The sequence below is a fragment of the Thunnus albacares genome, chromosome 2 (genome assembly GCF_914725855.1).
Source record: "Thunnus albacares chromosome 2, fThuAlb1.1, whole genome shotgun sequence".
In the NCBI taxonomy this organism is placed as follows: Eukaryota; Metazoa; Chordata; class Actinopteri; order Scombriformes; family Scombridae; genus Thunnus; species Thunnus albacares.
This window is the reverse complement of record NC_058107.1, coordinates 23470339-23492451: the sequence shown is the minus strand read 5'-3', so window position 1 is coordinate 23492451 and position 22113 is coordinate 23470339. Positions and strand designations below refer to the sequence as shown.

Genomic DNA, 22113 nt, shown 5'->3' with positions numbered 1-22113 from the left:
AACTTGAATCTTTTATCCTCATAAAATTGATTAGAAATCACACACTAGCTCTGTCTTCAAACATAGTTATTAGCACACAATCAACAAGTGCAGACTGTTATTAACCCAGGACTTGTCACAGCGGCTAAAGAAAGAATAAGCAGAGATTTACCCCTCCCTGTTGGCAATTTATAACAAATTACACTACGTGCTTGTTCACCAAATCTACCCTCATCCAAATCCCTCCTTTATATGTTGATTACTTTGTTCCTTATTTTGTTCATTCATTTCATTTCTTCCAGTTCTTACACTCTGTTTTTAATCATTCTCCATTCTTGAATTGCTTCATTTTATCATCCGAACAAAATGATAAAATTTATCTGTCACTGCCCTCCTGAACATGAGGCGTTTTTGATCTGATGCCCTTGTTGGTGGGACGACATAATCTGTGACTATCCAAAACTGCCTGTCATCACTTTAGCAAACATTTGGTTAGGTTTATGCAATAGCACTACTTGGTTTAGGTTTAGGTCTTGCTTTTTCTCTCCCTCCTCCCTCCAGTATGTTTGGAACAGATTTCTGTTCACATCTAATATCAGGGCCTAATGCATCTGGATGGGAGGTACTCTCTTTGACAAATGACCTCACAAATAACTGATAGAGAAAAAAAAAGGGTCCCAGCCATCTCTCTCTCTGTATGCGTGTGTGTGTCTCTGCATGTCTCTTTGCCTGTCTGTGTCTGTCTTTCAGTCCTCGTATCTGTCTCTCCCTCACCATCTTTCCAAGGATAGAGACAGAGAGAGAGAGAGAAGGAGAGAGAGATGCGATCATCAATCTTATCCACCAATCTTTACCATCTCCCGACACTTCATCTCAGAAACCCCTCTCCACTCGATGTCTGACTAAATTAGATTAAATGACTGCTTTGTCAACCTTCCCAAAGGAGAGAGAGAAAAACTCTTGAAAACTAATTTGAGTTCCAGTCACACACTGAAATGGAGGCAGACACTTCCACATTATATAATAGCTAAAGCAATTTGCCACACCTATTGTAGATCAGATCTCACAGAACAAATGAATGAGTGATAATGAGGATGCATTCAATCACCAGTTTCTGATTGTTTTGAGTCTTTTTTTCAGTATTTTTTTTTTCATTTCATCAGAGACCTTATTATTTTTAGACTTTATTATTTTTATTTTATTTTCTGTTTAAAACCAGTGCCTGCTGTTTTGGGGTGGTCAGTGAGGTAAATCCTGTGTAAACGGACACAGATAATGACCACGATCTATTCGAGTTTTGCCATGTTGGTGAAATTGGACTAAAAAAAAAACCTTAATTATTGTTTTCAAAGCTATTATTTATGTGTGTCTCATACAGAACTGGCTTCATGTGAAAATAATGCTGGTTTAACTTGTAACACAAATAAAACAAATACAAAAGATAAAGTGGTGTCAATTCTACTGTAGCATCCCCTATAAGGAAAACAATGCACCTGCAGGGAATTATAGATGAAGTGGGCTCCACACAAACAGGAGCTTATTTCTGTAGTGTATTATAGTTGGTTATAGTTAGGTCAGTTATTATAGCATTTTATTGACTTCACTAATAAGATATGAGGATGCTACAATATTGCTAGAGAGGAGTCCAATAGTGCAAGGACACAAGCATTCTGACGATCACACAACACTTTCACAACACTTATTTGAAAGAGAACATAAAGCTTCTATGCACTCTATACATTGCCTCTATACACTGTCTGTTGGCACCTATGTCCTCCTGAACCTGAACTTAGCTTTATGGTACTTACTCGTATTATTCTCTCCTGGCTAGATCCTTGCTTGTGTTGCATTAACTCTCATGTGTATGTTACTTTGGATAAAAGCCAAATGAAATTGTAACATTGTAAAAGCCAGTATTTAAATAATTTCTGAATCCGTAGTTCGTAAATGTTGATTGGACTGTGTAGAATGATTTTCTGGCTCAGCTTTGACCTTCCATACTTACTTAGGGTAAGTTTGTTTTGGAGTCCTTCTGCTCTCTAGCGGTCAAAAATCACTCAGCTTTAAATATTTCCATAGCACGTTCAAAGTGCGCAAGACCTTGAGACACATTGTCATAGTCCTGTGGCCAGCACACCGTACTGACTTCAGTGTGTTTCTGTGCTACACTTCCAAGGCTAGGACTACATGTACACACTCACACATAGCCACAGAAGTGCAATTAAACACAAATACTGACACTAACACACTCACAGACTCACAATAACACCCCATATTTCACCCCCTCCCTGTCACGCCTCCAACCAAATTAGATTGTGATTGCTCTTTCCGAGGTCACTTTTAATTAAACTGAGATGAGAACATGACACATGGGATTAAGCCCCATCCTACCACTTCAAATTATGAATTCATAACTAATGCTAGAGCCTATTGCTTTCAACCATGACCTCCATATCATTTATGTATAAGAGCAAAAGGAACTCCCCTAATTGTCTTCTGCAGAGATAAAGAGCAGGACTGTAGGGGGTGACAAAGTGTGTGTGAGTGTGTGTTTGAGTACGTGTGTAAGTGTGGGAAGGGGGCAGTTGAAACATATTGGTAAAGAAATATGTAAAGTTTAAGATATGTGTGTGTATATATATATATATATATATATATATATATATATACATATATATATATATACATGTATGTGTGTGTGTACTGTGTGCTATTTAAATCATTGTGTGTGACTGTGCACCCTAAACAAATACTTAACTTGACTTAACTTGACTTGACAGAGAGACACAGGGAGACCAATTTCCCTATCTTCAATGTAAATTTTTATGAGTGCCATGCCATGTTCAAGGCATCATGAATAATACTAAATTGGACTTGAAAGGAACTGCTGCTGTAATTTTGCTGATTTGGTTAATTGGGAGAAACATAAAGAGGATTACTTAAGTCAGCGAAAACATCCATGAGTCTGATGGCATGATTCATACATATGTGGCCATTTGAGAAGAAATGCCTTTTAAAACACATGTAATAGCCTAAAATACACAACTGTCAAGTAAAACCAAGACTTTTGTGTTCTATACACTGTATCTGTAGAAAACTGAGTTCTGACGAGTCTGTATATAATGCAATACTATATTAAAAAGGCAGATCCTGGCTTTGTGTTTTGTAGTCTATCTGATGATTTTGTTTTCTTTTAACCATAGTTGTGCACGTTAGTGTCTCTTTCTTTCCTCTGGAAGATAAGTTGCTGTGCTGATGTATTAAGTTAGATGATCAAGAAATCAATTCTTGCACTAACTAACACAATTCTTTTGTATTTCTGCCTGAATGAATTTAGTTGCACAAGACATGCTAGCCTCCCAACAAAAAGAAAAAAGTTACTGCATCTTAAAGGGATTTTAAAGTTTAAGATTTCTGACTTAATAAAAACCTTGCTCTCCTGTGGTGTTTTTTACTTTTATTAACTGCAAAATGTGGGACTGAAAAGCACACTCCTTACCTCAGTAATAAAAGCCTTGGCAGTCGCAGGGCTCATGAACAGCACCGCTCTGCGTAGTGTATCCCTGTAGCGATGCAGTTCCTCCACTCGCATAGTTCTGAACAGACTGGTGATCATCATGTTGATATTAGATTCCACCTTCTGAAGGGACACGTCCATTCCCTGCTGAGAGGTCCGATCCAGGAAATCCTCAATACCACGGATATCTGGAGAAAGAGAAATGGAGGGACAAAGGTCACTACATATTTCCCTTTAAATGGGACATACTGTATGTATTGTTCTGCAAGTATGGTGCAGAAAAATACCAGACACTATGGATGGCCAATGAAAAACAGGCATATAGTACTGCACATACACTTGCACATATACACATATTTAGAACAAATCTTAAGACCATCACTCATCATTGTACACTGTATTCTATTGCTGACTTGTTATCTCTCTCTGCATGAATAGACTCAGTAAATATTTTATTTCATGAGCCCTCGCTGGCAGTGATTCCTTGCTATCAGTGCTTTTGTATTACTCAGATTTGATCCTTCTTTGTATTAATATGAGCTAAGGCTCTTTTTGTAAGTACAATCCATCTGTCAGAACCGAATACCCTTCTTTCTAGAAACTCGAATGAACGAGGCAAAAACACAGACATGAAGACAAAAGCGTGTGGTGGTGACTCACTAAAAGTGGGAGGCATATGTTTTTGCCAGAAAAGTCTGTTGATGCAGATACTTTGGTCTATTGATACTGATAGACAAAACTATCAACACAACAGACATACACCAGCATTAAAGTTACAGTAAGCGACAGATAATTAAATCAGTTCTAGAAAAGTGTGTTTGTGGGTGGGTATGAAAGCAAATGTGTGCATGCCAGAGTGTACAGACACCATGTGTGCCTGTTGAGTCTGGAATGTATGAGTCTGACCTTGTCTACACAATTTATGTGTGTATCGAGTATACAGTAGGTGTGTGTGTGTGTGTGTGTGTGTGTGTGTGTGACTGCATAATGTAGTTGTAGCAGTAAAAACACAAGGAGTTCACTCTTTAGTCCTATGTACTGGCACAGAGTTGACCCTTATTTCTTATTAATTTGGCTGGATATCTCAATGGTTCATCTCTAACCCCACACATGGAAACTTGACCCTGAGTTCTTCTGTAGCTTGTATCCTCTGTGGGGTTCCTCAAGGATCCGTCCTAGGCCTGTTCTTTTCTCCCAATACATGCTTCATCTTGGTCAAATCCTTGTCAATCTTGTATTTTAAAATACAAGGTTGCTATCACCACTATGCTGATGACATTCAATCTTATCAACTGCTAGACCAAAATAAAACGGGTAAACTACAAAAACTGTATGGCCACTAGCTTTCTCCAGCTGAATTCTGACATGGCCCCCCATAACTAATAATTTGGACCACACTTTTTCAGTCTTACATGGGTGCTTTAATACTATTTATGTGACTCAAAACAGACTTTAGTTGGCTTTTGTTAACTTTCACTTTTTCACTTTGAACAATCAAATAGGGAAGAGGTTCTTCTGTTGTGTTTAATATCTGTGCTGTTAGAATGGGTGCATTAGCAATGAAAAGTGTCCCACTTTTTCTGAATCCACTATATATTCCTGCCGGGACACTGAGAGAACAAGTAACTCATGACATTGTTAAGTTTTCGATTAAAGCACCAAACCACTGTAATTATCTACAGTATATTAAGAGTTATTTTTGCATGATCACAAAAGCAGGATGCTGGTGTCAGTAGTTTCACTGGCTGGACTTTTCTATTCTTAATGAGGTACATAGCAGGTCAAGGTAATCCTAATTAAGGCACTTTGGTTGAGACCACTGCTAATGATGTCGGAGGATGTGAGTGCGTGTGTGTGTGTGTCTGTCTGTGTGGTTATGTAAAGCAACTACCTAATGATATATTTGATATGGAAAACGAATGACACCACCGTCATTGCCAGTGTCATGGAGGAGCAATTAACAAGATTGATTAGACTTGTTAAGGCCTGAGGCTGGTAGTGTGATTGCATCAATGGGAAATTTTGGAGGTTTAACAATGTATTAAGAGGAGAGACACCATGTTCAGGCACCAATAACATTACTTGCCCAACACCCTCACTGTCGTTTTTTTTATAGAAATAAAACCCATTCAGTTCATTTTCGCTTATCAGTGTCGACATTCATCAAATAAAACAAGCTCTAGTTTGTAAATTACTGAACGTGTTGTCAATAATTAGTCGGATGACGGACAGTACAATTATAAGCTGAAAGTGTCTACTCCATGACCATGGAGCAGCTGTAGAGTCGCAGCACAGAGTAGTGGAGTGAGACGTCTGTCCTCCCTCCTGCTCTCTGCTGTTAACACACGTAGTTGTTAGCGAGCAGCTGCTCTCATGTCTCTCTGGGTCTCGGTGCTTGTTTTTGCAGAAACTCTCCTGCTCTCTGCCTGCTCAGCCTGCTCTCATTGTGTCTCTCTCCGATGGCAGGCAAGCAGCTCTGGCTCTGGTTCTCAGCAGTGATCACTGGTCACCATTACTCACACGCGCTCTCCCTATCTCTCAACCGCACACTTGCTATGAGTGCTGAGCTATTCTGGAGCTACACTACTTGTATAACACATTTTAGTTAGAAAACATGTTGAAATACATTTTTAGGAAATCCCCTGATGCTTAGGCCTGATGGGGGGTTAACTCAGGCCCGGTGGGCCATTGGGCTTGCAATACACTGACGGAAACCCTGCATTACATATGCAGTCTGGAAGACAACAGCATGGCAGCCAATCTGTTTACAACAGAGTTTAAAGTAGCAACACACCTATGTGTATGTCTGTGCATATATGTGCATGCATTACAGATGTACATGTTTTACATTTGTTTGCACAATAGAGAGTAGAATGTGTGTGCTACATTTGCTTTTTATTAACTTAAAAGCATCTTTAATGTTTATAAAGATATTGTTTCAGTGGACCCATGTCACCTCTCACAGTTTATCTACTAATTGTGATATTGTTGTTTTATCTTTGTATCTACATTATGTGTTTGTGTGGCATGATGAGAAAGGTAGCTTGGCAAACAGTGACACAGAGATGGCATCTTTAATGACCAAACAATATTGCTCTAATCTTTCCAGCAGCACAAAGTTATCAAGCCAGTCAAATTTAATTACTATCATTAATTAGCAGTAAGATCAATTAGTAGTAATAGTAGTAATTACTGCTACAACTATATTATCATTGACAACACAATCATTATCACCAGTGCTGTGACTCCTAACGAGCTACATAACTCGTAAATAAGCTGTAATAAAACAGACTAACTGAGAGGCTCACACTGGTGAGTCTGTAGGAACAAAAATCACCACACAGTTGCCCATTTAACTGAGCTTCATATCAAAGATGTTTTTATTCCAACAAAAAATAAAATGCCTGTGCTTCAGTTTACAATGGCTCTGTCTTTCATCACAATAAAGGCAAAATCACATTCACTTTCCTATCCTCATCAACAAACACCATAGCAAACACAGTCAGAAAGATGTATGATTATGCACACACACACACACACACTATGATCAATAAACATTTTACATTGTCTGATTTATGTTCTCTCTGGTAAGAAAGCTTTGTAAATCAACAGAATCAAAAAAGCTTTTGTCACCAGAGCAAGAAGAAATTTAATCATGTAGAGAACCCAAAGAGCACATCACTTGGTTGCTTATTCTTGTTCTTGCATGTTATGCTTGTTCCTGTTTTTGTTATACATTACAAATTAATTTGTGCCGGTAAATTTTTCACCAACACACACTCACCAATATGCCTGTGTGTCTGTGAACTCTGCCTTTGTCTGTGTTTTATGTCATGTTTATATGTATTACTGTGTAGACCTCTTTGTCACCTTGTAGCCAGCTGTTAGTCTGCCTGTCAGCCATTCTCACTATCTATCTGCCTGCTTGCTGACTGACTGGAGGGTCAGTCTGGCTTTATTTGCCATCATCAATGCCTTCTCCACGCTGACTTATACAACAGGTTGTGTATCATTTTCCTTGCCACACTCTTAATAAAGAGCTTTAAAAAAAAAAAACTATTTCACTCCATATAACTAATTCAAACAGATACACAAAATAATGTATATGTAAATAACTTACACAAGCGCTGATATTTACCTATATACTCAGATTTTTATAGGCTGTAAGCAATCATCAAATACTTTGTCTAAACATTGCATTAAAGAGTGAAATCTGAAGGTCACACTCAAAGGCGAGCACATAAAATTCATAATTTCAATAACCCATGAGAAAAAATTACACTGATATTAAAAAGCTCAAAATAATAACATGATTAAATAGAATAAATGGCAATAGTCCTTAGAGATCTTCAGCAATGTAGACAGACATATAGAAGATATGTGGAGATCATGTTGTAGCAATGTGTGAGACATTCAGTGCAGGGGAGTTTAATGACCATCACTTCGAAAAAAAAAAAACTCATTGACTTTCAAACATGAACATATCCTGGTCCAATTTTACACATTAATAGTCAAAAGCATCCTCATTCCCTCCATCAACATTCGGTTGAGTTCCTGCCTCATGCTGTTCAAAGGACAAGGCTTGAGCATGTGCTCCCCACTGCTGAGCGGATCATTGACTGTCAGCTGCTTTCCATCAAGGAGCTTCAGGACACCATAGCGGATAAAAAAGACAAGTAAAATTGCCACTGACCTTGCCCACCCAGGCAACCATCTGTTTGAGAAACATTCCTCTGGGAGACAGTACCGGTCCATTAACACCATGATCAGCCATCATCTCAACAGCTTTTTCCCTAAGCGCTGTCACCTTACTCAACCACTCTACCCGAGTCTCCCATGCAAAGACATACCGTACATACTCACAGTCCCAGGCCTCTTCATCCTCATCTAATAGAGATGACTGCATTATTGCTGCCATGCTATTCCCTGTCACCTAAATGGTTTTTGCAACATTTGTAAAAACTTTTATAATGTCTGTATGACCCTGAGTCCCTTCAGGTTTTGTATATTGTGTCACCTCACATACCTTCTTTTAGTTTACAAGCTCAATGGTACATTAAGCCAACACATGACATTTGGTTTTCTTCAACTGCATTCATACTGTGCACTGCAATGTTGATTGTAAAATTACTTTTGTTCCAGAATTGCTCTGTTACATCTGCCATTCATTATAAAGAACATAAAAGAGATTTGAATGATATGACAGTTTGTAAAAGAGCTCCAGCCATATCTCTATGAGGATGAGTAGAACATACATATTCACATTATGCATACTGATTGCCCTCTTAGAACTCCCTCTCCCACTTTGCGATACACCGCTGTGGATTATTGCTTTCCAAGTGTTATACAAGTGGAACTGATTTTGCAAAGAAAACCCAATCAACTGGAATGGTACCCATAATTCCTTACAAAACAAGGTTAAGGTTTATACAGTTTAGAGCGTGTCCCTTTCCCCCATTTGTCAGGCTTCCCTTCGCTCCCCTCTGTCCTTCAAGTCCCTGGCTCAAAGTGAAAGCTAGAGTTAATGTAGTGTAGCAGCCAACAGCATGCAGGGATTTCACCTGCATGTACCAACCAGCTCAGTGAAACTCTGTGTTCAGAAACCTCCACTCCTGTCTCCCCTACTTGCTTTCCCCCTGTCCCTCTCTCTTTCCTTGGCTTTTCATCTGGAACCTCCCACAGCTTCCCGTTTGTTTTTTGTTCTCTTGGGCTGAATCTTCATTTTGGGTGTGTGTACAGTCCAGTGTTTTCCCTATAATTGTACAGGGCTGGTGGGCCACCAAGCCAACGAGAACCCCCACCAGGCCAAAAAAAATTTTTTTTAATGCCAAAACTAATGCCAAATATCCATTCATTCGGAAATCAATAGCGTTTGGGAGCCTCTCTGTGCAGCGCTGTTCGGAAACATGAGTCAAAATATGCTGTAGAAGAAAATATTAACATTATTCTTCAACACAATGTACATAATTTTAAGGCATTTCATACCTTTTAATAAGGAAATAATTCTGGGAAATCTAAATAAAGCATTTATTGCTCTAGGAACACCCCTTTAGAGGGAGGATAGCGAAGGAGGAGAAAACATTGATATGAACTTTGCACTGAGAAGAAATGAAATGGACCAACAGCCCAAGAGGTGGTTTTAACACATTCGGTATTAGATGGGAGTCCCTTGAGTGTGGAGCTCGGGAAAACATCAAACATCAGCAAATGAGATTCAGCCAATGTAACTCTGTGATTGTCTGTCAGAATCTCCCTGTTCCACTGTTCTTCTTTTCACACAACCTCTGCTTGACTTGCAAATCTTCCCCATCTTCAAATAATAGAGAAAATACCAAAGTTTGGGATTGTGTACTTGCACTTGACATCTGACTTTACAGTTTCAGGCCTTTCTCTTTGCCATATTTCTGCTCTGTTTCAACCTTGCTCGCTATGCCAGAGGCACTTAAAGCCTGGGCTTGTAACTTTTGTTAGAATGCTCAGGGGCACACCGTCAGAAGAGGTGAACCAGGCAAATGTTTGGGGCCCCCCAAAAAAATTTGGGAAAAGGGGACACATTTTGCAAGGATAACTCTAAGCCCCCTTAAACCTCACCATGACACTATACAGTGCACCGTCACTGCACCAAAAACCCCCTAAGTAGGCCCGTTCTAGCTACAATATGACAGCTGATAGCGGCCTTATTTTTTTTCCCTATTCGCATTCTGCGAAGACTCATGCAGCTCTGCCTCTGATTGGCTAGTACTTGTTGCCCTCCTTGGTTAGACTGGTTAGGTTTAGGCATGAAGAGTGAGATTGTTAGGGTTAGGGTAAATCAATCAGAGGCAGAGTAGGGGCAGGTCTTTGTAGAATGTAGAAACTCGTAGTAGATATTTATGTGTATGTATTCAATGACAATGATATAGTAGGATGTGGATTATTGTAAGATTCCATGTTACATTCTGTTTGAATATGGGTTGCTATAATTCAACAGGTTATGTTATAAATTATGTGTATGGTGTTTTAAAATCTTGCTCTATGTACTCCTTTTTTAACTTTGAGCACCTGCCCCTCTAAAGGTCTCTGCACGGCCCTGCATTTGAGCATAAGAACATAACATAACTTGAACAAAAGAAAGCAGAGATAAGTAGCAAACTAGTGTAAAATAACATGATGTCGTGGGTTGGTTTTCCTCCTGTCCTCCCCAATTTTTTGAGTCACCAGCTACCACTGATGTGTATGTAAAACCTAGTCTTGAGGACAGCAGACAAGCAGAGTGACCGAGTGACCAATCCACCTGTGTGCCGTGCCATTCTTCGGTAATGTATTGGTGAGTTAATTTTTCAGCAAAGTAAAGCAGTCAACTTAGGGGAAACACTGCAGTATCACTCATGAGATTGGCCAGAAGCTGTCCTATGTTGACATCATTGATGATTTTGCTTCTAAAAAATCTAAGACGCGAAAGTTTTGAAGATGATGATGATGATACCAATGCAGCTAAGTTCCTTAAATTAAAATAAGGTTTTTGCGTGTGTAAAAAGTAGCATTTGGTCTCATTTATATGCATCTATGCATATAAATAGGAATGAAGATTGACTGTCCATTGTTCATATTATAATGTGAGTTTTTTTGCTCCCATGGAATCTCTGCTGAGATAAATTAGTTTTGCTCAAGTGGCAAGGCAAGCTGGAGCAGGAGTAAGGTAGAGTACGTACGTGCAACCTTGCATCGCTTTTCTATCCATTTATTGCCGGAGTGATGATTAACATGACAAATTGAGTCGAGGCCAAAGTACCCAGCAGAGAGAACATTTAATTTCAATAAATGGCAGTACAGGTACAAGTGTTTTCTACCGGTATTTTGTTTTTTTCACTTGTGTAAGGTATTGTTTTAGAAACATGATCTAGAATTACTCTTGTATTTTCTTTAATGACCAGAATACAGTATGTTGACTTCAAAAACTGCTAATGAAAGAGAGAATAGTGACTGAGAAAAAACACAACTGCCCTTTTTAGTCAGTGTTTTTTTTTCCATAAAGAGATGCAGTCTCAACAGTTATTCTCTCTTTGTAGTCTTTTAGAGACAGATATATTAAATATTAAACATCAAATTAAATTAAAATACAAAGTTTACCACACACAAAGTCACTTGGAATTTATGTTACATTATTTAAAAACATTGAATGGACATTAAACAATGGATATAATTAACCCTGCTCAATAAAGGGGAAAAAAGCATTTTAAAAGTATCATATTTGTAACTAAATGCCATTGTCAGGGTGGTGTTATTGAGGAGGAGAAAATTGATCATTTTCAACAGAAATGTATTAGTTTATAGCTTAGTAAAGCTGATAACAGTGTTTTTCTGTGCAACTGTCTCTCATGTAATCTCTTTTGTTCTGTTGTTAGATCAACATCCTTATCTCTTTGCTTTGTCTTTCCCCTTGGCCTTTATCTCTGGCTATCCTTATCCCTGCCCCAGGCATTTCACTGTTGTATGGCTCAAAGGCAGTGGTTCTTACATATGGACTGAGCCTCAAAATGGAATGCAGGCCTGTTTCCCTTAAGCCTGGGACAAGAGAATTAATTTCTCAGTAGAAGTTGTGGCTGAAAATGTTCAAGTACCCAGCCCTAGGGATGTGAACCTAAACTTTGGAAGTTTACCTCCATATTGGAAATAAAATACTTTAGGCCATAAAGTATCAGTAGTCTTCCTGACTGCCTATTGCTCTCTAAATCGTCTATTCTTTTAGATCAAAGTCCCTATCTCCATCCACTGCTCTTTTGCTTTATTTCCTTCTTTCTCTTCCTCTCTTTAACTCTTTTTTTTCTCAAAGCCTCAGGCTTTGCATTCTCAGAGTCCCCCACAGAGAGCTTAACCAACACTTATAAAAAACCAACACTCCATAAAAGGCTTGGCACCTTTTAGGTGTGCATCACCTTCTCCATCTCCCCAAATCTTCTCTGGCTTTTAATCCCCCCCACACCACACACACCCTCTTCACTGCCTCTCACGGACCTCAAGTGTCTAAACTTCTCTCTACTTCCCTTGGTCATTTCTTTCTTTCTATCCTCCTATTCGTATGACCTATTTTGATCTTGACCTTCTTATACCCTGAGCTGCTTTGACCCAGTCGAAACTGCAAATACTATTTGATGATCATTATTGGACTGAAAGATTTTAGGAGCAAGCATGTTTTTCTCCAAAACAAGTACTCTGGGATTCTAACCTTCAATGACCACTAGATGTGGTTGCATCACATTCTGGCTCTTTTGGGGCTGTTGGAGACAATGCATTATGAAATTTTCCATTATGACTGAGAAACCTCCCATTCTGACTGCAGTTTTGCGCCTGTGACTAAATACCTATATTTATGTTACATTTATATTACTTTAATATTTAATGGTGCCTCATTTGTTATTGACTTTGTGTTTTCATTTATACAGCAAAATATTGTTCTTGTTTACCTCACAGGAAAAAGATGCAATGAAAAGTGCTGCATACAGTAATTGAATTTAATTAACAAGTAAAATACAGCCACAAAATATCTGGTACCACCACATGAATGACCGGAAAATGTGTCAATATGCTTGTAAAACAAAAAAAAAAATGTCAGTAAAAAAACAATATTAGACAGTATTATAGATGTTTAAATTATGTAATTCTTCCATTGAAGAAAAACAAACAAAAAAACAAAACAGGAATGTTTAATTGGTATTGACTTTTGGCATGACTTGAGTATGGTATGTAAAAATAATGGAGAAAACAGTGTGTGTTGTGGTTGTATTGTATGTACTGGATAAAAAATAGGCTTTCTTACTTCTTACTTCATTCCTTTCTGGCTGGCTGCCATCTCTCTGCCTGACAGCCAACTCTAAAGTCTAACCTAAACTTGAGGGTATCTGCTATTTGGTTATCCAGAAAAACTTCTCAGGCTTTGGCCTATACATGTTGGGGTCTGCCATACCTCCATATCTGTAATGCTTTTAGATCCTTATATCCCTCCCTGCTTTGCTTTAGTTTGCCTCTGTCTCTTAGCGCTTTGTCTCACTCTAACTCAACCTTTCATTGCTATAGACATTCCACCTCCAGTGTCCTCCAAGGATATAAACCACTATGCTGGGGTTGCATCCTTTTGTAAAAAGGTTTTACACAATTTTTAGTTGTTTTTTCTGTTTATCTGCTTGCCTGACTGCCTCTACACTGCCCTACCAAATCTGCTATGCCTTCAGATCTCCGTCACTATCCCCTCTCTGCTTTACTGTTTCAGTTTTTCCTTTTATATTCACAATCTCTTTTATCTCGTTTTCTCTTTTGCTCTCTGAACGATTTTACTCTGGAGGAGAAATAAGACATGACCTCCCTGTATAAAACTTGTATCTATGGTGTTTGGCTTATGAGTGTACCTGTTTACCTCCATTCCTCTGAATCTGCCTTTATCATCAACTTTCCCAAGTCTCTCTTGGCATTGCTTTTATGTATTTTTTACACTCTCTTTCACCTCCCACCAGCCTTCCACCCTGCAATGTCTCTTGGATTCACTACAGCTAAAACAAGAAATCCATCCATCCTTCTATACATCCATCCCTCAATAACGCCTTGCTCTATTCCCCCTGTCTCTATAAACATCTTCATGCTTGTCAATTTCATGCTCTCCTCTCTCCATCTCTTCCTCCCTCACTCAGTGTTGTTCAAATATGGCAAGTCATCACTTCCAGGTAAGGTCCAAACAAACCATACAAAAGGCTTGTGGATTTACAGAGGTTCGGCTCATTAACCCTCTTTTCTTTTTGCTACCACAAGTCCTCTGTACCTATTTTGCCACAATAGTCTTGCCCATCAAAATATTAGCTGTTTGACATAACAGATCTATACCTGGAAACTTCAATGTAAATATAGTTCCAAGGGAAAAGATCTAACTGGAAAATTCTGTTATATGGTTTTAACTGCGTTTTCTATGTTTTCAAAGCCCGGACAGTTCAAGATCCGTCACCATATCTGCAGAAAATGCAGTCTCTCAAGTGGATAACCCACGACTGTGTTTCAGAAACTGCCTTGGATTTGTGACAACCAGCAGCGGTAATCCAGCAATTACAGGAAATAAGTTGTTAGCTCCATTTAGCCGCTAGCTCCGCTAGCCATTAGCACCACCTGCCTCGCCATGGCATCCACACAGCGGCTGTCAGCAGCTCAAACTGCAGGGATCAAGCCCAGCAAGTAATGCGAAATTGTAGATCAGTTAAAAAGACTTATAAATCATCTAAAACCAGCATTCATTTCCTATATTCAGTGAGGAAACTTTTAAAATATCAAGAATTATAATCAGAGTTTGGTGAGACACCAGATCACTGTCCGATTTGGCGCAACAGAAGTTGGAGACCTGTACTGTATTTTACGTGGAAATACTCGCGTCTTATTGGCTGACAGGTCTCTGTCAATTCTTCAATTGATGGGGTTACCAAACACTAGCTCACACAGTCAGTTGGAGTGAGCAAAAAATGGATATATGAAGATTTTTTACCAGTAAAGGGGTTGAAGGTGAAGCAATGGCACAAACAGGAAAATAAGGTGTGTAAATGTCTGTAAGAGTTCCAAGTTACGTGAACATGATATGAGCAGAATATAAATTGTATACAGCTAACATACTTTGCATTGCACCGTAGCCAGTTAGCCAGTTAAACTGTTAGCAATGATAGCTTAGTTGTGCCTCCCCTTGGCTAACAACACCAAACTAGTCTAGTCTCATGTTAGATAGCCAAAAGTTTTTATATTTTATCGCTCTGGTAGTCCTACAAAAAGTGAGAACATTTGAGGCACGTTTTATGACCAATCCAACTTTTTTTCTGATCATGTCATTTATTGATATCTAAGTTACCACAGCTTCCATAAAACAAGACTTTAGGCTGATAGCTGAGCTGATAATGTTAGTCGGTTTAAAAAGTTGGCTCACTCATGAGAGATGTCAGTTTAAACTTGGAAATAAACACTGAACCTAAATGATTGACGTGTCACATACACATTACTGTAAGTCAGTGTCAGGTGTAATATACAGTATATTGTGTAATATATTGTGGTTCATATCAAGTAGGTCCATCAGCAATGATTTTGCAACCAAATTATGAGAGTCTACAGTCACTTTGTTAACTGTTTTCAACTCTCATTCATGAAATTGCCATTGTATTATGGGTTTTGAGGATTTTCCATCATGTAGGCCTAGTAATCATGGTTGGTTGGTTTGAGACATCCGAGTGGCTAGAATATTCATGTGCAGATTATATGGTAAATCAAATCTGAACCCTTCCTCCTCCAATTTTCACAGCTTTTAAGCAATGTGTAGCCCTCACATGCAAGAAAAAAATGCATGGAAACAGTCTATTTAGAAGTACTTTTAAAAAAGTTTTTTAATGGCTCAGCCCCTGATGGTTAACAATCCAGCCAACACCCCTGAGTAGGGCGATGTGATCAATATATAATTTCACACTTGCCTGTCAGGTTCAGTATTTCTTAATTCAGTGGAAGTCAAGACATCTGAAAAAAGAAAAATACTAAGAGTATCCTCCCACAAGCTGCTGCTGTACCCTTCTTGCTCCCAGACTCTGCTTGATTCTATATGAAGCCCACAGAGAGATCAAATGTACTCTGGGATTTTACTGACAGTGTGAACAGTGAAACCTTGACATTTCAAATTTCAGACATATTTTTCCCATCAGATACTTGCAGAAGAAAAGCCTATATCTTCATACCTCAAAGGTCTACATGTGAACCATTAAAAATCAGATTTTGCATCTCCTCTATATTTCACATAACAGCTTTTTAGTGATTACTTTTTGTTGTAACCCTCAAGCATTCCTGTATTCAGTGCCTATTCTTCTTTTCTTATTTTCATTTTTTCTCTTTCTTTTGTTATTACCCTTTTCTCTGCTCATTAAACGCTGCGCCCCTATCTGCCCTGTCAAGTATTTTTCTTTGTCCACCCCTACAAAGGGGCAGAGGCAACAAGGTGAGGTGACACTCTTCACTGTAACATCAGCAGACACAATGGGATACACACTCTTATTCTTTATAGGAAGATTAATGGTTGACATTTTCACACCTTTCAGTGTGTGATGGGAATAAAAAAAGAAGAAGGCATTGCCTGATAATGAGCAAATTGTTAACAAGAAGATTTAAGATAGGCAGGAGGGAGATTTTGTTTTAAACCATTAACCTGCTTCATTAGACAGGACATGGTGTTGAGTGCATTATATGCAAGGTGTGAGAGTGTTTTAATGACTATGGACATGGGTTACAACCTGAACTCCAACTCACAACACTTTTAGCATACAGCACAGAACCAAGATACTGTAGCATCTATGGACTGGATTATGACTAACAGTGTCTGGTATGAGTGGTACTGTATTCTCTTGAGATGTGAACCAGTTTGCTTGAATTTGATTTCATATCTTCATAAAGTTCTGCTGAAATATTCAATAAGTACAGATAACATAACAGAAAATTTACAAGTAGGTAACAGGTAACAACAACAGGTGAACATTTTAGAGGGTTTGGTCCATTGACCCACGTAGCCAATATGTGACGATATGTATTACTGCAAGGTGAATAGTTTTGTGTTCCAAAAATGTTCCAGAAAACCTACAGTATCAAAATAGACAAGCTGTATTTGTGATACCAGTGTTTGTCACATAATTAGAATTCTGTATGTCAATTTAAAGGGAAATATTTACTTCTAATTAGGTTTAAGGCATTTTAACATTTTCCACTCACTTTCATTTTTATTAAACAAAGTGTATTTGTCTGAAATATCACTGTTATCGTAATAAAAGACTAACAACTCAACAGGCATTACACTTTCAGAACAGCTCTCTGTTCAGCTATAACCTTTTACTATTGTGCCTCAGGCCCCTCTTGTCATTGGCTATGAGCAAAACAAAACAAATTATCATAATGTCAACAGTGTTATTACCACTAAGTGGTACTTCCCATATTTGTTTGACGAGGTCAGTGTTGCTATAGTTCTGACTGGACTATGGGTAAGGACACTTGGCAGCTAACAGCAATTTGTCACTCACATTTTCTAATATATTTATCAGGTTTTACAGTGTGAATGCCAGATGCCCGAGGAAAGAGTGAAAAGTGGTAAAGGAAAGAAACAGAGTTAGAGTCAGAAAAAGAAAGAAAGAAGAGAAAGGAATATGGAGGGACAGGGAGAGACATAAACCATAAGGGAGTGTGTCCATATAGTGTTTTTCTCTGGCAGAAAAGCACCGGCAGGGTGCTTGGGAGCACTTCATTTGTTTTTTAGTATCTATTTATTATTCTTAGGCTACTATCTATTTGTTTGTCACCGTGATCACCAAACGGAGGGCACCCCATCTAATATATTGGTTGCCTGAAAAGAAGCGACAATGACGACACCAGCGCTTTTCTGAAAAGTTCAAAGAATTTCAACTAGAAGCACTCGGTGTGCACAAAAAAGGCGGAGAGCTTTGAAAAAAGACGCTTGGTGCAGCGCTTTTTCTCTAGGCGGACGCATACGCTCTCTCTCCTCATTGGGAAGAATTGAAAAAAGGCGCTGGCACTTAGAAAAAAAACGCTATATGGACACTCAGCCTAAGAGGAGAGAGGGAGATAATAGAGAGAAAACATGTGTTCTCAGTGTCCGGAACGCACCAGTAGAGCTGAAAATAGGGATTGGGACAGTTGCACCGGAGCTTCATTTGAGAGGACACACTCGGCTGTCTGTTCTCTAAAGAACTCTCCTTGTACAGACGTGAAGCCTTTTGGGAACATTGCTATCATCTTAAAAGGCCATCTCTGTCTCTGTCTTTCTCCCTCCCTACCTCACTTTCTCTCTCTCTTTCTCTTGCACTCTTGCCTTCTCCCCTCTCTCCTTGAACAGGGGGTGAGGCCATCAGGGAACAATGGTGATATCTTTAAAGGGCCTTCTGTGGCTGAGAGAACAGCACTGCCAAAACCCAGAGGATCCATGTGCTGAATCAGTGGTCACAGAGCACATAGGGGATAGGGATTTAAGTAGGGTACGAACATGTGTGCGTCAGTGTGCATGTGCGTGTGTGTGTGTATGGGGGTATTGTGTAGATATTGTGTGTGAACTTTACGACATTTGGGGACAAATTTTGGATTCACACCAGTTGATTGAAGGTTGTCTTGCTGGGGAAAAAAATGGTGTTTCCACTTTGGTTTCAGTCCTGATTGGGGTTAGGTTAAGGTTGGAGTAAAAGCCTTTTCGCTTGAGGCATGAATATATTTATTGATAATTTGCATGCAATAAGTTGATTTCATGGTGTGTAATGAAAACCTGCCCACTAATGCAGAACTTTGGTGCAGAGGAAAAATAACTCACAGTCAGCTGCTTCAGATTTTGGTTCGTGGAAAAAAAAAGTCTTCAACCAACATAATCCTTCAGATACATGTCAGATTTAGATTAAATCTCTCTCTGATTAAAGAGAGATGCTGTAAAACCCAGATTCAGCATGGCGCTTTGTCCTGACACAAGGAACTTTCTTGCATGACAAGATTTCTTAGTAAATTTTTTAATGTATTGATACTTGTTTGATATACGTTGTTGCCCGGGGCTAGGGCTCTTACCACATCATTCATCATGGTTCAGTCTGACAGTGTTGTTGTTATGCCAACAATAAAGCAGAGATACAGAATAGGCCTAAAGCTCTTTAAGCTCACTTTAACTGTGTTACTGTTGTCTGCCTACGAGTTGACAGATGAAAATGATCTTTCCAAGTGCTTCTCAGGGTTGATTTAATCATGGTATTTACTATACTGACTCCTGGGGTGTGGGACTAGCATTCATCCAATATAAACTGCTTGGTAGAACTCACTAGTTAGAACATACTTTCATATGACATATTCAGTACACTGATAAATTGCTTCAATGCTTTGGAAGATTGAGTTTCAGCCTGCATAATGCATTGCAAAACAATTCCACTGCAGAGATCCCATTGGAGATCAATGCATACAACAATTGTGTTAATTGACTGTAATGAGTGAAATGGAGCCCCATTATGGCTATAAGAAATAAATCAACACAGAACCACCGAAGGCAGAAAACTATTACACTGCTCTCTGTGGGGCTGGAACTTTTTGAAGTGTGATACTTTTGTCCACCCACCAATGAGTGATGTCACAGATGATATTTTCCATCAGCCAGAAATGGAAAAATACCTGCTTTGACTCATAATGGTATGATCAAAAGTGCAACATACTTTTGAGTTTCAGCCTATTAGGAACAGCATACCAGAGGCTGTCTCACCTGTATAATTCATTCAGAGTTAAATTACCTTTACAAATAAAAGTACCAGAATGAAGATGATGGGAGCAGGAACGTGAGCAGAAAATGTAGGAAAGACATTAAAGTATAGTGACAGTCAATCAATCTAGGGATGTGAAATACAAATCAGACCAATATAAGCTTTTGACAGTTTGATGGCATAAATAATAGAGCATGTGCTTAATGTGAGTTTAATTAAGTGTGTGTCCCAAAGAGAGGGACAGCTGCTGCTTAAACTGCTGTAGCCAGGTGATCAGAAAGGTCGGGGCTGGAAAGGACACCTAGACACAACATGTTTGACAAAAACAAACCACATGCACACCTCCTATACATGTGCATGCATACACACACATACACACATTTTTAATGTGAGGGTATGTACTATACATGCACAGGAAACAGCAAAGCAATATCTCTGCAGAAGGAAGCTATGACACTGGACAAATAGAGTGGCACTTTATAAAAGGGACATAGGATGTTTCCAGTCTAATGTTAGGGTTAATGGACTGGAAAGAGAAAGGGCGAAGAAAAAGATAGATACAGAGAAAGAGGGGGAAATGAAACAGCATACACACAGACAGACTGATGTGTCATTGGTGTAAAGATCCATTCATGTGCATGTGTGTGTGCCTGTTTCTAGGTTTCTGTGTATATGCATGTCCATGTCCTCCTGCGTGTGTCTGTGTTTGTTTGAGAGACAGAGAGAGAGAGTGAGTGAGAGAGAGAGGGAGTAAGAGAGAGTGAGAGAGCAGAGTTTTTAACTTAACCGTACATCCATTAGCTCTCTAATGGCCTATCATGCTGAGAAACCATTGATACTGTTACATCAGATAAATTCAAAATTCGCACCACACTAGTTTCATACATAAGACCTTATATAGATGTCAGCTCAAGTGAATCATCTTCCTTACCTACTGCAGAGTCTCATTTCCTCCATGTCAATGAATGAAGCAAGGGAGGGAAGTAACTAAGTACATCCAAGTAACACTCTCAAATTAATTTGTCCACTTAATGAGAAGTTAAAACATAGATATAAACATAAATTGTTATATATATCTTTATAATTATCAATATTGAGATATTTTTAATTAATACAGGTATCACTAACAGCTCTGATGAATTTTTCCTTACCGAAATCCGAATCATAGAAGAGGATGAACTTTTGCCAGCTGTACTCAGACACCACTTGCATGATGACCTCATTGAGATAGACAGGTGGGCGGACCATTAGGGTGTAGTCATCTGTTCCAGGGATGCGACTGGTGGGCGGGCAGGCGGAGCGGGGTGTTCCCGCTGGGGAGCGCTGGATAAAGAGGTGGGGGATGTGCATGGCATCGGCCAGAGTCTGAAGGCTGCCTGCCGACATGCAGCCAATTGAACTGACCAGAGCCAGAATACCACGGTTCATCAGCTCACAGGCTGGATGGAAGGGGGAGGGTGGCAGCAGAGAAAGGAGAAAGGAGGAGGAAAACAGAAGAGAAACATGTTATTTTTCAAAGCATACAAAAGGAGTTATTCTATTATTCATTTTTTGCCAGGAGTCACCAGTGGTAAAAATATCTGTTAAAACTTTGAGCACTACAAATTCCTTGTAATTATTTGTGGTAAGAGTGCACCAAGGCAAATAATTCTTATTCTACAGGTCACCACACTGCAGCACCGACTACAAGAGATGTGGAAATTTTTTGCGAACTGCTTCTGTTTGTTTCCAAATGCATTGCATACAGTAGTTATTTTGAGGACCAAAACTGTTACAGTCATACACAACCTGCTCTGTGGTAACTAGAAACACAAGGGTGTGAAAACAGAGAGAACTGGATACATATTTATAAGCAAAGGCACAGAATATAACAGCAGAATATGAACGTATTATGTACTACACGTAAAAACATCAATTTCTTTACTCGCTATAACATGAAAGAGTTTTGCTTCTGCATTACATCCTTGTCAATAAATGCTGGCAAACCTCTAAGAACAGCAAAACACTCTCATTCCAAGCTGTCACATAGTGCACTATGAGTCACTCTGTCAATGGATGGAGACATGGCCATGATAAAAGTACATATAAAGACGAAAGTAGAAGAGAGATGATTTGTTGCCTTGCTATAAAACTCGAATGTCAAAAAAAAAAAATATACTGTGCTGTCAGACAAACACAAGACTTACAATATATGAAATGATGTCTGATGACTGCGTCACCAAAACACTCAAAGGTATTGAGCATGCTTTACTTTTTCCACTTTAGTAGGCCGCTGAGGAAGCCTGCCATCTAATAATACTGAATTACAGTCAGAGTGCAATGACTGATGCTTTTGCCTTTTTCCATTCACCTTGC

General features: G+C 39.0%; 1 protein-coding gene across 3 annotated transcripts in view; it reads right to left on the bottom strand.

Moving 5' to 3' along the window:
- Nucleotides 1–21191, bottom strand: part of grid2 (glutamate receptor, ionotropic, delta 2) — a 227426-nt gene extending 206235 nt beyond the window's left edge. For all 3 annotated transcript variants that reach the window (XM_044373896.1, XM_044373897.1, XM_044373898.1), the window contains exons 1-2: nucleotides 20910–21191; nucleotides 3479–3684 (exon numbers count right to left, since the gene is read on the bottom strand). In XM_044373896.1, the coding sequence (XP_044229831.1) occupies nucleotides 3479–3684; nucleotides 20910–21186 (483 nt within the window). In that variant the 5' untranslated portion in view covers nucleotides 21187–21191. The remainder of the gene's footprint in view (nucleotides 1–3478; nucleotides 3685–20909) is intronic.
- Between the last annotated feature and the right edge of the window lie 922 nt (nucleotides 21192–22113).